The sequence below is a fragment of the Salvelinus alpinus genome, chromosome 37, assembly GCF_045679555.1.
Source record: "Salvelinus alpinus chromosome 37, SLU_Salpinus.1, whole genome shotgun sequence".
NCBI lineage: Eukaryota > Metazoa > Chordata > Actinopteri > Salmoniformes > Salmonidae > Salvelinus > Salvelinus alpinus.
In genome coordinates this window covers 6005405-6022500 of record NC_092122.1, presented here as the reverse complement: position 1 = coordinate 6022500, position 17096 = coordinate 6005405, and the positions used below count along the sequence as shown (strand labels likewise).

The 17096-nt window shown below is 44.9% G+C and overlaps 1 protein-coding gene across 4 annotated transcripts in view; it reads left to right on the top strand.

Moving 5' to 3' along the window:
- The window catches only part of dgki (diacylglycerol kinase, iota), a 57823-nt gene extending 50605 nt beyond the window's left edge, over positions 1-7218 (top strand). For 3 of the 4 annotated variants that reach the window (XM_071386079.1, XM_071386081.1, XM_071386078.1), the window contains 10 exons: positions 294-373; positions 505-549; positions 649-718; positions 2465-2624; positions 2801-2826; positions 2978-3015; positions 3155-3275; positions 3402-3438; positions 3598-3697; positions 4029-7218. In XM_071386079.1, coding sequence (XP_071242180.1) covers positions 294-373; positions 505-549; positions 649-718; positions 2465-2624; positions 2801-2826; positions 2978-3015; positions 3155-3275; positions 3402-3438; positions 3598-3697; positions 4029-4145 — 794 coding nt within the window. In that variant the 3' untranslated portion in view covers positions 4146-7218. The remainder of the gene's footprint in view (positions 1-293; positions 374-504; positions 550-648; positions 719-2464; positions 2625-2800; positions 2827-2977; positions 3016-3154; positions 3276-3401; positions 3439-3597; positions 3698-4028) is intronic. The other variant, XM_071386080.1, reaches the window with a different exon arrangement.
- Positions 7219-17096: the final 9878 nt, after the last annotated feature.

Sequence of the window (17096 nt, the reverse complement as noted above, 5' to 3'; positions counted from 1 at the left end):
GCATAGACTAAGATACAGTAGAATAGAATACAGTATAGACATATGAGATGAGTAATGCAGAATGTGTAAACATTATTCAAGTGACTAGTGTTCCATTATTAAAATGGCCAGTGATTTCAAGTCTATGTATAGAGAGCAGCCTCTAGTCCCCATGTGTGTGTCCTGCAGCCAGAATAGACGTTAATAAAGTGTGTCTGTCTGTCTGTGTGTCTGTGTGTGTGTGTGTGTGTGTGTGTGTGTGTGTGTGTGTGTGTGTGTGTGTGTGCGTGCGTGCGTGCGTGCGTGCGTTGCAGCGATCGCTGTGGGGATTGTGGTGGTGAGAGGCGACTGTGACCTGGAGACCTGCAGACTCTACATAGACAGGCTACAGGAGGTGAGAACACACACAGACACGTGACACACTTGCATACACACAAATGTGCACACACACTCACGCCAATATGATTTGGCTATGGTGATTGTTCTATTTTCTGAAACACTCCTGGCGTTTCCTATTTCTAACAGGATCTTCATCAGGCTCCATCTGCTGGCCACCGAGTGCATTACCAGGTTCCTGTCTGTCTTTCGTTCAGTCTATTACAGTATGTCTGACTATGCTATCGGTGAGTCGTTATTGAACTGCCCATCCCTTCCCTCCCCTTTCTGTAGGATGAGTGTCGAGGTCTACCGCGACCTGGCTCCGCCCACAGACTGTCCCCCAACTGGAGCTTCCTGGACTGTGAGTGACATCACTCAGGGACATCACTCACCTAGGGTCAGAACGTGGTCAAAACACTTTAGCCTACTTGTAAACTCAGCAAAAAAAAGAAACTGACCTTTTTCAGGACCCTGTCTTTCAAAGATAATTTGTAAAAATCCAAATGACTTCACAGATCTTCATTGTAAAGGCTTCATTGTACACTGTTTCCCATGCTTGTTCAATGAACCATAAACAATTAATGAACATGAACCTGTGGAACGGTCGTTAAGACACTAACAGCTTACAGACGGTAGGCAACTAAGGTCATAGTTATGAAAACTTAGGACACTAAAGAGGCCTTTCTACTGACTCTGAAAAAGACCAAAAGAAAGATGCCCAGGGTCCCTGCTCATCTGCGTGAACGTGCCTTAGGCATGCTGCAAGGAGGCATGAGGACTGCAGATGTGGCCAGGGCAATACATTGCAATGTCTGTACTGTGAGACGCCTAAGACAGCTCTACAGGGAGACAGGACGGACAGCTGATCGTCCTCGCAGTGGCAGACCACATGTAACAACACCTGCACAGGATCAGTACATTCGAAAATCACACCTGCGGGACAGGTACAGGATGGCAACAACAACTGCCCGAGTTACACCAGGAACGCACAATCCCTCCATCAGTGCTCAGCCTGTCCACAACAGGCTGAGAGAGGCTGGACTGAGGGCTTGTAGGCTTGTTGTAAGGCAGGTCCTCACCCGACATCACCGGCAACAACGTCGCCTATGGGCACAAACCCACCATCGCTGGACCAGACAGGACTGGCAAAAAGTGCTCTTCTCTCACGAGTCGCGGTTTTGTCTCACCAGGGGTGATGGTCGGATTCGCATTTATCGACGAAGGAATGAGCGTTACACCGAAGCCTGTACTCTGGAGCGGGATCGATTTGGAGGTGGAGGATCCATCATGGTCTGGGGCGGTGTGTCACAGCATCATCGGACTGCGCTTGTTGTCATTGCAGGCAATCTCAACGCTATGCGTTACAGGGAAGACATCCTCCTCCCTCATGTGGTACCCTTCCTGCAGGCTCATCCTGACATGACCCTCCAGCATGTCAATGCCACCAGCCATACTGCTCGTTCTGTGCGTGATTTCCTGCAAGACAGGGATGTCAGTGTTCTGCCATGGCTAGCGAAGAGCCCGGATCTCAATCCCATTGAGCACATCTGGGACCTGTTGGATCGGAGGGTGAGGGCTAGGGACATTCCCCCCAGAAATGTCTGGGAATTTGCAGGTGCCTCGGTGGAAGAGTGGGGTAACATCTCACAGCAAGAACTGGCAAATCTGGTGCAGTCCATGAGGAGGAGATGCACTGCAGTACTTAATGCAGCTGGTGGCCACACCAGATACTGACTGTTACTTTTGATTTTGACCGCCCCCCCCCCCTTTGTTCAGGGACACATTATTCCATTTCTGTTAGTCACATGTCTGTGAAACGTGTTTAGTTTATGTCTCAGTTGTTGAATCTTATGTTCATACACATATTTACACATGTTAAGTTAGCTGAAATTAAACGCAGTTGACAGTCAGAGGACGTTTCTTTTTTTTGCTGAGTTTATATGTGTCTATCTCCATCCGTTGTTCCTCATGTAAAGTGGGACTCTGAAGTCTCTACCTAAGGTTTGGTAACACGGTATAACTGTGTGACTGTGAGACATCGACTGTGTGACAGTAAACGGTTCCCTCCTTTCACATCATCTCTCTAAACCAAGTCTCCTTTCCCCAGCTACGTCTGCAGACCGTTTCTACCGTATAGACAAGGCCCAGGAGCACCTGCACTATGTGACAGAAATCTGCCAGGAAGAGGTGTTTATCCTGGACCAAGATGGACTAGCGGGGGGACCGGCCACAGGCATGCCTGACCTGGTGGTGGAGCCCAACTCTGGGTGAGAGACAGAGAAAGAGGGAGCGAGAGAGACACACACGCACTCACATGCATACACACACAGACCCGCAAACGCTCACACACACACACACACACACACACATACACACACACAGCTTTAACGTTATTTCATGTAGAGAGTCGCAGTCCTTTCATCTATTTGTCTCTCTGGTACAGGAGCCCTCTGACGTCTGAGGAACAAGGTGAGATGTTTTGCGTCTTTTGAAAGAAGAACATTTGTAAAACCCATGTTGTTCATCTATAAAAACCTTACAGTGGGAAAGATTCCTGTTAACTCACTTGTAACCCTATAACATTGTCTAACTGATAGTGGTGTGTGTGTGTGTTCTTCAGCAATGCTGACGGCTGCCTCCTCTGGGGACCTGACTACGGTTAGATACCTCGACCTTCTCCCTAGCAACCGTCTGACTGTCTTACTAGAACTAGCTCAAACGCCATTCCTGACGTAATATGCACTACTGATGTCGATACGTTTCTCTCATCGCTGTGTTCTTCCTGTCTCTCTTTCAGTTGTCGGGCAGCTTCTTTCGCGGGACCAGCCTCCTGGTGAGGGATTTTACTGGTTGTAGTGCACTACACCTGGCCTCTCAGCACGGACACACTGAAGTGGTCCGCTTCATACTGGAGCACGGTGAGTGTGTGTCTCTGTGTGTGTGTGTGTGTGTGTGTTGCTTCTTATTGCATCCTTCAAATGAGTTTGTTTGCAAACCTCTGATGTTCGATAAAATGTTTGCTCTGTTTGTTTGTTTTCTTTTAGGGTCAAAGGTGCTCCTGGATTTAACCAACAGAGAAACGTAAGTCACCCACTGCCTTATGGCTTTGTTGTCTATCTGATGGTCTAACATTGAAGAATGTCTTGTTTCTGTGCCTGAAGTAACTTTTCTACACCTCAAACTGATCAGGCATCCTGCAGCTTGCGTGAAGTGCGTGCTCGTGTGTGTGTGTGTTTTCAGAGGAGACACTGCCTTGCACAAAGCGGCCTCTCAGAAGCATCACACTGTGTGTCGTCTTCTCATGGACTCCGGAGCTTCCCTCATCAAGACCAACTTCAAGGTTAGAACCTCACACACGCACATACTCATACTGCACCACACACACAGTACACACACAGACAAGACACACACAGTACACACACACAGTACACACGAAGTACACACACAGACAGAACACACAGACAGGACACACACAGTACACACACAGTACACACGAAGTACACACACAGACAGAACACACACAGTACACACACACACACACACAGTACACACCGCACAAACACACACAGACACACACTTGCACACACAAAGGCAAGCTCGCACATAAGAGTGAGTTTGTTTAATGGAGTGGAAGTAACCACAGACGTGTGTGGCTGTGTGTGTGTTCACAGGGCAAGACACCAGTGGAGCAAGCTCGTAACGCGGGGGACCAAGAGCTGGCTTCCTACCTGACCAGCAAACAGCTCCCTGCCACTGTCTCCCACGAAGATCTAGAGACTGCTGTATGAGAGAGAGAGAGAGAGAGAGAGAGAGAGAGAGAGAGAGAGAGAGAGAGAGAGAGAGAGAGAGAGAGAGAGAGAGAGAGAGAGAGAGAGAGAGAGAGAGAGAGAGAGAGAGAGAGAGAGAGAGAGAGAGAGAGAGAGAGAGAGAGAGAGAGAGAGAGAGAGGAAATAGACTACATGCGGAGAGAGGGGGAGACAGGGAGAAGAGGATGAGAGATGGAGGAGAGAGGTTAGCCCCCTTCACCTCCATAGATTGACTGAGGGATGGACAGACAGATGGACAGACAGGAGCGGCCTGGCGCGCTTTAGACTGACTCTCAGCATGACTCTGTCCTATCCGGCACAGGAAAATGTTTCATCGAAATCATTATTTATTATTGGTTTTATTTATTTATTCATTAATTTATTGATTGATTGTAAACGTATGGGAGTGTTGGGGTATGGAGTTGCCTGTTGTTCACTGAATGCCAGGGTCTGGGCTAGATTAGGGATCAGGGGGTTCGGGGTCAGGGATCAGAGGTGAGGGTTCACCGACACACAGACCCTCTCTCAGTGCGGCCCTGCAGCCTTACATACTGTACCAACGCGGTTCAACCACGGTTACCGCGTATTCAATTTACGTATTTTCCCAGAAGGCCTTTGTGAATCATTCAGACGTGTGCCAAAGACACACAGCACTGTGCGGCAGGGACAGCACCCAGCGACCTCCATAGTACTACCACCGCTACACTTGGATACCACTACTGCTATCCCAACAACACTGCTAGGCTTGTAGACACCTAAATCTAAGCCCCCACAACCCCCCCTGGAGGCCAGTGTGGGAACAGATGACAGACAGCTAGGCAGACAACGAAAAGAGAGACGGACAGATTCTCCATGCAGCCCTGGGTATCCATTACACACCCAACCTAGAGCTCTACCAGAGCAGCATGTACACACCTACAGACTGTGTGTGTGTCTGTGTCTGTGTGTGTGGTGTGCTTGAGAGAGAATAGTTAAAATCAAATCTGAGCCATATTCAATGCAATATGAATGAATGACGTTTGTGCATTTCTCTATTCATGTTTACATTACATTAATGTTTTAACAGTCCCTTATGGCACCATGGAGTGTTGAATGTGCAATTTCTTACCGTGCTGGTGTGTGTGCGTGTGGCTGTGTTTCTGTTATTGTGAAGTGGGGTGGGTGGGGTGGGTTTGGTTGCCGTTATATGGTTAAAACACTAAAACTACTGTTAGGTGTTGTAAAAACAGTGGCGTTAAGATGACCGTTCTGAAAACCAAGACCGATGGACTTTAGTACTTGACCTTGTTTTATTTATTCAGCGTCTATCCGTGGTCGAACATGACCTGGGAAATTGAAATGTTTTTATGTTGTTCTGCCTCCCTCCATCCCCCGCTACCCTGCCTGGTCGTGCTGAGAGAGAAAAACCATAGAGATAGATAGAGGAATCGAAATGAATATAACCCGTTTTAGCATGGAAATTGCCATTACCGTTTCAACCATTTTATTTTTGTCAACTGGGTGGGGATTCCTAAGGGTTGGGAGAGATCAGCCAATGATCAGAACATTGTCTTCTACTTCTTCAAATTGGGTTGCCTATGGTTTATAAATGGCTTTAAGATATATTACCGCCATCTAGTGGCCACAATCAATAAGTGACAGGATTCTAGAACTGCAGGTGGTGGTAAATCACCAATACAAGCCTTTTGCTTTTTTTCTAATACAAATTGAGAAGACAATTGACTACTCTAACATGGAGATGCCCGCGCAGTCACGTATGCCATTATGGCACAGATACAAAGATGAGTCCTCTATCTATCTCTATGAGACAAACATCCGTAATTTATGATTATTATGAATAGATTGGATATGATTTTGTATTATTTTGTGTTCTTTATTATTCAACATTGTTGTGCATGCCATTTTTCTTACCTCCTTGGAAGTTGCTACCACATAATAATGGCATCACAAACTGGCATTATTATTATTATGTTATTATAATTATTAAGATTTGAATGGTTTTATACCTAAGTAATATGGGTAAGGTTTGAAATGTTTAATGGTTCTACATTTGATTTTGTATTTTTCAGACCATGGGATTACTTGAACGTTGTTGTTTATTTTGTATTCTCTAAAAGTCGTATAGTGCTGCCTCTGACAACGTTTCCTGTGTTTTGATTGGTCATTGACGTGATGTCAACGGTGAGGTCACAGTGACGAGGGCCTGTGAGGAGAGTCTCTTTAAGCCTCCCAACCGCCATAGTGTCTGTGAAGACGAATTTGAACACTGGCGTGGTTGAATATCAAGGCTGCCTGCCCCTAACCCTAGGGAATACCCTGGGGAATACCCTTAGAGAATAGAATAGGTGGAGAACGTAGTGGGAATGCTGTATATTCAGTCTACTGAGAGACTTTATCAGTAGTCAGTCAGTCTCCGCAGTGTGCCTGTTAGATAACCTGTAATTATAATGATTCAGACTTGTGTCTATGTCAAATACTGGAGGTGTGCTTTGCTTGTCTGGTACAATGGAACCAATAGAATAGTAGCAAAAGTGCAAACTCCACCCAACTTGCATGCTAGTCAAGCTAAATGAAGTGCACCTCAAGTATTTAACGTATTGGACCTAGGTCTGACCTTTACCCTCTTATAACCCAGTAATACCCAGTGCTACAGGGCATTGATAAGGCCGGTACAGACATGGAGGATAGTAGCTGCTGGTCATACTGGGGACTACTACTTCTAGATTTCTTTAGCTTCTTTTGAGTTTACACTGATTTCTCTCAATCCCCATTTTGTCCACAGGGATTGGTTAGTGCCATGTTGAGTCATTCGATGTGACAAGGACTTTCTGAAATAATCTGACCTCAAACCAAAAACACTCTTCTCCCACAGATATCTTCCAACAAGACTTAAAAGGTTTTCATCCAAATTCACTGTTCACTGTTAAATGTCCTTCAAATTGTTTTGGGAAATAAATTGACAATTGAGAGGCATAGAAAGGATGCCTGGTTGTACAATTGTAACATCTGAATAATCGTATCATTTTAGAAGAAGATTAAAGTTTTCATTGAAACATCTCGCCGCAGTGTCATAGTTTTGTTCGTTTTAATCAACTGTTTATAAGGTTTTCAAAAAGAAAGGAGGACCACACTTCATATAATGAATTAAACTGCCTTTATTTGTATGGCATGTTCAATGGAAACAAAGTTTAAAAACTCTGACGCGTTTCGGCTGCATGGCCTTTCGTCAGGGAGTAGCGAAGATATGATAATGCAATGTCCTCTTTTGAACAGCTTTTTCCAATCAAGCCTGATTTGAAGAGGGAGGGGTTACCGAATTCATTGGACAACATCTATTTAAGCAATACTATAGACATTAAAAAGTGAAATGATGTAGATATGTTATCAAAAATGCAAATCAAGGCTAGAAGCATGAAAAGCCCTAGGAAGGTAGTTCTAACCTTGAATATGAAAAGTGTTAAGATTAGGAGAGCCATCTATTTTATAGTACACAGAAAACATGGACCACAATAGTCTCGACGTAGCTCAGGGCAATAGAGCAATATGTCCACTAGATGACAGCAAAGGTTTATTGTGTTTGTGCAATCCTGCCACCTACTGGATTGGAGTGGAATGGGAGTAAAAACAGAATCCAGCAGTCATACTCAAATGTACCATTAGATGGCATGATAACTATAGATATCATGTCCATCCCCCTTACAGTAATGCATATTCTATCTATGGGGATGTCGAGTCTATGTGTAACATGTATAAGTTATTTGAATGAATGATAGATTCTTCCGAACACTCAAAGGATGGAGAGGGTACTACAACCCTCCAAGGGTTGTAGTACAATGGAGGTGAGGTAGGTCCCTGTGTGCAGTACCTGACCTCTATACAGAGTTGTACTGTGAATGATGACAAATGGGAGCTTACAGGTACAAACAGCCCCTGGAGACAAAGGAGAGAAAAGGTGAGGATGACACTTCAGTAATAGCAGACAAATAGCTGAATTACTCTAGTTGAAATAAGGCATTAAGCAGTAGTGATGACAACATGTACTTTTATGCATTAAATTGACGTGTGTGTGTGTGTGTGTGTGTGTGTGTGTGTGTGTGTGTGTGTGTGTGTGTGTGTGTGTGTGTGTGTGTGTGTGTGTGTGTGTGTGTGTGTGTGTGTGTGTGTGTGTACTCTGTCAAAGGTGCCACTTTGTTTTATTTAGAGTGACATTCTTGCACTGGCTCTATGTACACTCACTGGGTTATACACACACACTCACACTTACTACAATGACACTCCAACACACACACACACACACACAAAACACACACACATAGACACCCTTTCACACTCTTCACACACGCTGCTGCTACTCGTGTTTATTATCTATCCTGATTCCCTAGTCACCTTTACCCCTACCTACATGCACATATTACCTCAATTACCTCAACTACCTCGTACCCCTGCACATTGACTCGGTACCGGGTCTCCTTGTATATAGCCCCTCGTTATTGTTATTTCACCGTGTGACTATTTCTTTTAGTTTTTTATTTGCTAAATTTTCTTACTTTTTAACCCTGCATTGTTGGTTAAGGGCTTGTGAGGAAGCATTTCACAGTAAAGTCTACACCTGTTGTATTCGGCGGATTTGTGAAAAATAACATTTGATTTGATCTAATCTACTGTTTAACTCTTACACGATTTAAAGGTGCTTTTAACACTAGGGGGAGCCTTGATCCGATATTCAAATCACACTCTAAGATGCACCTGCAATTGAAATTCCCAGGGATCTGAATTTGATTCATCATTTATTGAAGCAGTAAACTGTGTTGAATATTGTGCTGTGTGCTGTGCTTTAGAGACATGCAATGGACTTGGGGCACACATAGCAAGCCAAAGAGCATTAAATACATGAACCAGGTCAGGTAGCATAGTGGTCAAGAGCGGTGGGCCAGTAACTGAAAGGTTGATGGTTTGAATCCCCATGCTGATTAAGAGACAAATCTGTCAATGAGCAAAGCGCTTAACTCTAATCGCTCTGGATAAGAGCGTCTGCTGACCAAAATAGAACGGCACAAATCGGGGGGGGGGGGTCATTGAATTCATTTTCTTGACAGGTGTGTACATTTATAAACTTGTGAAGCTCGAGGGATGTTTTGACCACTTTACTGTAGAGTGATTGATTTTAATTTGAATAATGCAGCTTTATTTCTTTGTTCCAACAGCTTTAGTCACATCGAAGTTGCACTTGATAGCTGCTACTCTCTCTTGCTCTCATTTCCTACATCCCCCCCTCACCCCAGTCCCCGATGTCTGTCTTCTCTTACCTGGTTAGCCCCTGTGTGTGATCACCTGCTGGTAAGGTAGTGTGGAGGGCCAGGACAGAACAGTGGTCTTAGTGTACCAGTCAAGGTATCAGTGTGCCAGTCACGTCCTCCTGTCAACGGATGCCAGCCTCACCAACCTCCCACCTCCATGCCACATGAATACAGATGATGACAGTGGGTGGGACGGACAGCGAGAGAGTAAAAAGGTCTGAATATTCATTAAATGTGCAAACACTACTGTGTTTAATAATTCACATCACAGGGTCTGGAGCGATATACTGGGATGTGGGGGGGGGGGGGGGGGGGGGGGTTGGAGGGTTGGGTCGTGTTTAAAGGTTTGGATCAATGGAATATTTACTATCAGAATCATAGAAGAGGTGGATGTTTCAAAGCATCTGATCGGTTGTTGTCACACTTGTGTCGTACTGGACCACTGTTCTGTTGTACCTTTTGTGTATTACACATACGCAAAAGCTCCGACTTTACGGTAAACAGAAGGGATGATATGGCCTCTAAATCATCTGCTTCACTTTCAGATAGGCTACATACGGCAGGCACGAGACATATCATGAAAGCTCTTTTAAGTAATGGTTCATTCAGTGTGTTCACCGTAACGCCATGATTTAAATGGGGAGACAAAATGGATGAGATGATTGATTAGTAGTGGCATTTCGTAACAGTAGAGTAGACTAACAACCCATTCCTTACATTGCCTTTACAATGACCTATCCACACTCCATCGCTCTTCAATACATTGTCCACAGGCAGAGAGACTTCACTCTCGATTCATTAACCTTTCTGTGTGTGCTGCCTGAGTGGAGAGAGAGAGAGAGGGAGGTGGAAGGGAGAGAGAAAGAGAGACAGAGAAAGAACAAAAGAGAGAGAAAGGGAGTGAGAGAGATTAAAGGAGGTGTTTCCTCTCATGCGTTGGTATTCACAGGCCTACGCATCCCTGCAGATGCCTAACAGGGATTTTAATTGATCAAAAGAAAGAGGGGGAGGGAGGAGGGAGAGAGACCTAGGCACCCAACTCTGCTCCACCCTTTCATCTCCTCACTTTAAACTCCATCAGACTCACCCGGGGCCACAAAGTGCCTTCAGAGAGTATTCATACCCCTTGACTTATTCCACATTTTGTTGTGCTACAGCCCGAATTCAAAATTGATCAAACTGATTTTTTCCTGACCCATCTACACACAATACCCCATAAGAACAATGTGAAAACATGTTTTCTACATTTTTGTAAATGTATTGAAAATGAAATTCAGATATATCTCATTTACATAAGTATTCACACCCCTAAGTCAATGCATGTTAGAATAGCTTTTGGCAGCGATTACAGCTGTGAGTTTTTCTGGGTAAGTCTCTAAGAGCTTTCCACACCTGGATTGTACAACATTTACACATTATTATTTTTTTATGTGCTCAAATTGGTTGCTGATCATTGCTAGACAGCCATTTTCAAGTCTTGCCATAGATTTTCAATTCAATTTAAGCAAAACTATAACTAGCTAACTCAGAAACATTCAATGTCGTCTTGGTGAGCAACTCCAGTGTATATTTGGCCTTGTGTTTTAGGTTATTGTCCTGTTGAAAGGTGAATCTGTTTCCCGGCGTCTGGTGGAAAGCAGACTGAACCAGGTTTTCCTCTAGTATTTTGCCTGTGCTTAGCTCTATTCCATTTATTTTTATCCCCCCAAAAAACTTGCTAGTCCTTGCCGACAACAAGCATACCCATAACATGATGCAGCCACCAACATGCTTGGAAATATGAAGAGTGGTTCTCAGTGATGTGTTTACATTTACATTTACATTTAAGTCATTTAGCAGACGCTCTTATCCAGAGCGACTTACAAGTTGGTGCATTCACCTTATGATGTCCAGTGGAACAACCACTTTACAATAGTGCATCTAACTCTAAGGGGGGGGGGGGGGTTAGAAGGATTACTTTATCCTATCCTAGGTATTCCTTAAAGAGGTGGGGTTTCAGGTGTCTCCGGAAGGTGGTGATTGATTCCGCTGACCTGGCGTCGTGGGGGAGTTTGTTCCACCATTGGGGTGCCAGAGCAGCGAACAGTTTTGACTGGGCTGAGCGGGAGCTGTACTTCCTCAGAGGTAGGGAGGCGAGCAGGCCAGAGGTGGATGAACGCAGTGCCCTTGTTTGGGTGTAGGCCTGATCAGAGCCTGAAGGTACGGAGGTGCCGTTCCCCTCACAGCTCCGTAGGTAAGCACCATGGTCTTGTAGCGGATGCGAGCTTCAACTGGAAGCCAGTGGAGAGAGCGGAGGAGCGGGGTGACGTGAGAGAACTTGGGAAGGTTGAACACCAGACGGGCTGCGGCGTTCTGGATGAGTTGTAGGGGTTTAATCGCACAGGCAGGGAGCCCAGCCAACAGCGAGTTGCAGTAATCCAGACGGGAGATGACAAGTGCCTGGATTAGGACCTGCGCCTGGTTATCAGAAGGGGGAAAGGAGAAGATTAATTGTGTGTCGTCTGCATAGCAATGATAGGAGAGACCATGTGAGGATATGACAGAGCCAAGTGACTTGGTGTATAGCGAGAATAGGAGAGGGCCTAGAACAGAGCCCTGGGGGACACCAGTGGTGAGAGCACGTGGTGCGGAGACAGATTCTCGCCACGCCACCTGGTAGGATTCAGGAGGGAGGAGAAGGTGGCAAAGAGCTTCCTAGGGTTAGAGGCAGATGCTTGGAATTTAGAGTGGTAGAAAGTGGCTTTAGCAGCAGAGACAGAAGAGGAGAATGTAGAGAGGAGGGAGTGAAAGGATGCCAGGTCCGCAGGGAGGCGAGTTTTCCTCCATTTCCGCTCGGCTGCCCGGAGCCCTGTTCTGTGAGCTCGCAATGAGTCGTCGAGCCACGGAGCAGGAGGGGAGGACCGAGCCGGCCTGGAGGATAGGGGACATAGAGAGTCAAAGGATGCAGAAAGGGAGGAGAGGAGGGTTGAGGAGGCAGAATCAGGAGATAGGTTGGAGAAGGTTTGAGCAGAGGGAAGAGATGATAGGATGGAAGAGGAGAGAGTAGCGGGGGAGAGAGAGCGAAGGTTGGGACGGCGCGATACCATCCGAGTAGGGGCAGTGTGGGAAGTGTTAGATGAGAGCGAGAGGGAAAAGGATACAAGGTAGTGGTCGGAGACTTGGAGGGGAGTTGCAATGAGATTAGTGGAAGAACAGCATCTAGTAAAGATGAGGTCAAGCGTATTGCCTGCCTTGTGAGTAGGGGGGGAAGGTGAGAGGGTGAGGTCAAAAGAGGAGAGGAGTGGAAAGAAGGAGGCAGAGAGGAATGAGTCAAAGGTAGACGTGGGGAGGTTAAAGTCACCCAGAACTGTGAGAGGTGAGCCATCCTCAGGAAAGGAGCTTATCAAGGCGTCAAGCTCATTGATGAACTCTCCAAGGGAACCTGGGGGGCGATAAATGATAAGGATGTTAAGCTTGAAAGGGCTGGTAACTGTGACAGCATGGAATTCAAAGGAGGTGATAGACAGATGGGTCAGGGGAGAAAGAAAGAATGTCCACTTGGGGGAGATGAGGATCCCAGTGCCACCACCCCGCTGACCAGAAGCTCTCGGGGTGTGCGAGAACACGTGGGCAGACGAGGAGAGAGCAGTAGGAGTAGCAGTGTTATCTGTGGTAATCCATGTTTCCGTCAGTGCCAAGAAGTCGAGGGACTGGAGGGACGCATAGGCTGAGATGAACTCTGCCTTGTTGGCCGCAGATCGGCAGTTCCAGAGGCTGCCGGAGACCTGGAACTCCACGTGGGTCGTGCGCGCTGGGACCACCAGGCAGCGGCCACGCGGTGTGAAGCGTTTGTGTGGTCTGTGCAGAGAGGAGAGAAGAGGGATAGACAGACACATAGTTGACAGGCTACAGAAGAGGCTACGCTAATGCAAAGGAGATTGGAATGACAAGTGGACTACACGTCTCGAATGTTCAGAAAGTTAAACTTACGTTGCAAGAAATCTTATTGACTAAAATGATACAGTGCTGCTGAAGTAGGCTAGCTAGCAGTGGCTGCGTTGTTGACTTAGTTTGAAAGTGTAGCTGGCTAGGTAGCCTCGGTAACTGGCTAGGTAACCTCGACAATTACTCAAAACTACACAATTATCTTGACAGCAAAGACAACTATGTAGCTAGCTAACACTACACTAACCAAGTCGTTCCGTTGTAATGTAATAGTGTTGTGTTGGATTTGCCCCAAACATAACGCTTTGAATTCAGGACATAAAGTTAATTTCTTTGCCAAATATTTTACAGTTTAACTTTTTGCAGTGCCTTATTGCAAACAGGATGTCTGTTTAGGAATATTTGTATTCTGTACAGGCTTCCTTCTTTTCACTCTGTCATTTAGGTTAGTATTGTGGAGTAACTACAATGTTGTTGATCCATCCTCAGTTTTCTCCTATCACAGCCATGAGACTCTGTGACTGGTTTAAAGTCACCATTGGCCTCATGGTGAAATCCCTGAGTGGTTTCCTTCCTCTCTGGCAACTGAGTTAGGAAGGATGCCTGTATCTTTGTAGTGACTGGGTGTATTGATACACCATCGAAAGTATAATTAATAACTTCACCATGCTCAAAGGGATATTCAGTGTCTGCTTCTTTTTTTTTACCCATCTACCAATAGGTGCCCTTCTTTGCGAGGCATTGGAAAACCTCCCTGGTCTTTGTGGGTGAATCTGTGTTTGAAATTCACTGCTCGACTGAGGGACATTACAGAAAATTATATGTGTGGGGTACAGAGATGAGGTAGTCATTCAAACATCATGTAAAACACTATTATTGCACACAGAGTGAGTCCATGCAACATATTATGTGACTTGATAAGCAAACGTTTACTCCTGAACTTATTTAGGCTTTCCATAACAAAGGGGTTGAATACTTAGTGACTCAAGACATTTCAGATTTTCATTTTTCATTAATTTGTAAATTTAAAAAAAAACATAATTCTACTTTGACATGATGTGGTATTGTGTGTAGCCCAGTGACACAAAATCTGAATTGAATCCGTTTTAAATCCAGGCTGTAACACAACAAAATGTGGAAAAGGTCAAAGGGTGTGAATTCTTCGTCATATTAAAATGTGAATATATCGTCATATTAAACACTGGGAAAGGAATCTGTTTTCCATTATTTGACCCATTGATGCACTGTACAAAGTATCAAATGCTATGGCATACTAGTCCTACAATATGAAAGGTTTAATACAGTGTTTACATGTCAAATGAATGAGATCGGAGCCCGGAATTCTATCCATTGTATACAGTGATGTTCCTGCACTTCCAAATCTGCCACCCTTCTGAAACTGACTATCTGCAGTTGGTTGAAATCCAGAGCTCCATATGGACTCCATACGCTAAAGTGGTAATAGTGTAAAGTCATTGTCATCTGGCCATGCCATTTAGTAGATTAAAAGGACATTTAGCAGCTCGTTAGGTGTCAGATGGGTGTAGGGTAATGACAGTACTCTCTCTCACCTGTTCTGCTGTGCATTCCTCCTTACTGATGGGCATCAGTGGGCTCCTGAGGCAGCTGCCATTTTCCTAACCTGCTGTTACGCTGTTCCTCTGACACTAAGATCCACTATCTATCTCCACTAGAGATGGACCTGGGCCAGGACTCACTACGTACGACGTAATGACCTATGAACTCAGTGAGGAATTAGACCTAGAGATCAAGTAGCTGGACGTTTGTATGTACAGGTCATTTTTCGTTCAACTCAGGTGATCCGATTGAGATAAAACATTTATTTGACAGTTCAAGCAATTATCTCCTACTAGCAGCCCTCTTTGACTTCCTGAAGTGTATTTGTTAAGATACTTTAGAGCCTGTCCTACATGTGGTTGATGAAAAACAGAAATGTGCTCTGTGTCTGGCAGAGTAACAGATTGGTTACTTCTCCCCACTGTATGTGTCCATTTTCCAGGTTTCTTTCCACAGACAACTATTTCCTGGGCATGGAATCAATGGAGGGCTGAACTGTGGACAGACTTAATGAATTCCACTTCCTCAAACCTCCTCCTCCCCATTATTGGAATTGCCTCCATCTTCTTTTCACGGGGGGCTAAAACGGAAAACGTTTGGCAGAAGTGTGTTTTAAAAGAGTTCAGACTTGCTACTATCAATAGGTTCATTTAGAAGACAGCCAAACTTCAAACATGAGAGAGTGTATACCTGCTAAGTGCCCTGTGCAGCAAGCAATACTGACTGAAAAATATCCTAAAAACTAAACCTATAGTTCTGAAATGAAGGTATTTTGTACCCTAGCTGTTGAACTATCTTAGTAAATAAAGAGTCATATACTTTGATTCCAATTAGAGACAAACGTATTTCTACACCAGACCCATCATTACAAACATTGATACTGAGTCAGGATTTGTCAGTAACACTAGTTCAAGTCAGGGACAACAGCAATAGCAATTCTACACTCAAACCAATTATTTACCAATAGCTAAAGCAGAAAGCAGATATTACAGTATATTATAGCATCAGTGCCCATGAAAACTGTCTCTGTGAATGGGACGCTCTCTGTTAAATCCAATCTGAAGTAGACGTCTTGCCCCAGGGCCTTGATAACATGGCTAGGATGGATAGTATGACGGATAGTTCGCTCCGATGGGTTGCGTACCTGCTGATGTCCGACTGAAACGGCACAGGGTCCTCTCTCTAGCCCTTCTCTCTCGTCACTCTCTATTCTATCTCTATCGACCCCTGATTCCTTTTTCTCAACCTCTCCCTTTCTCTCAGAATCCTTCCTAAACTCATACGGGAGATTATTGAGCCACAAGTTTTTTATTAGTTCCCCTCAGGGTTGAGAAACATGCACAAATCACCATGCCCGGGCTACATCTTAACCAGACTGGAGGCATGTGAAACAGGGATCAAGTGTGTTTCCAACCCAATTTTTATACATGAGAAATCTACACCCGAAAGATAATACTATCATGACTCTTGCTTAAAATTGCTCCAACAGTTCTCTGTGGGTATGCCACAGTCACGTAATCATTTGGACAACAGTTGGGTTATACCAGAGGTGGTTGTTCATACACACGGTCACACATCATTCTCAACCCTGACAGGACTGCAATCTCTCACCAAAAAAAAAAGATCTATATATAAAACCTTTTTTTAAACGTGAACAAAGAACAAATTGTTATTTACAATGACGGCCTGGCGAGAGACAAAAATGCCTCTTTGGAGACGTGGGCTGGGATTAAAAAGAAACAATGTAAGACAAAACGAAACAACGAACAACACAGACAGAAGACAGCAACAACAGCAACAACACAACAGCAAACAAACAGTGGATATGTGTGCGTGCAGGCAGGTGTGTGGTGTGTGTGCTTCTGAGATATGACATAAATCTACAAGGGCCCTCTGTCTCCAATCCTCTCCATATGGTTCATGTCTCATGCACCTGTAGTGAGCTATAGAGCCAGGGCACTCTGTATCCATTTTTTGAAAAGCTTGGCCCGAGACATCTTTAACTAATACATTTCTAATGAAGACAGTGGGGGTATTGTTCCACTTCCCAATCCAGTTTCACAGTAATGCCGAGGGGAAATCACTGCTGTAATCGCAGCATAATAGATATCTGATAAGAACAGCAAACAGCGAA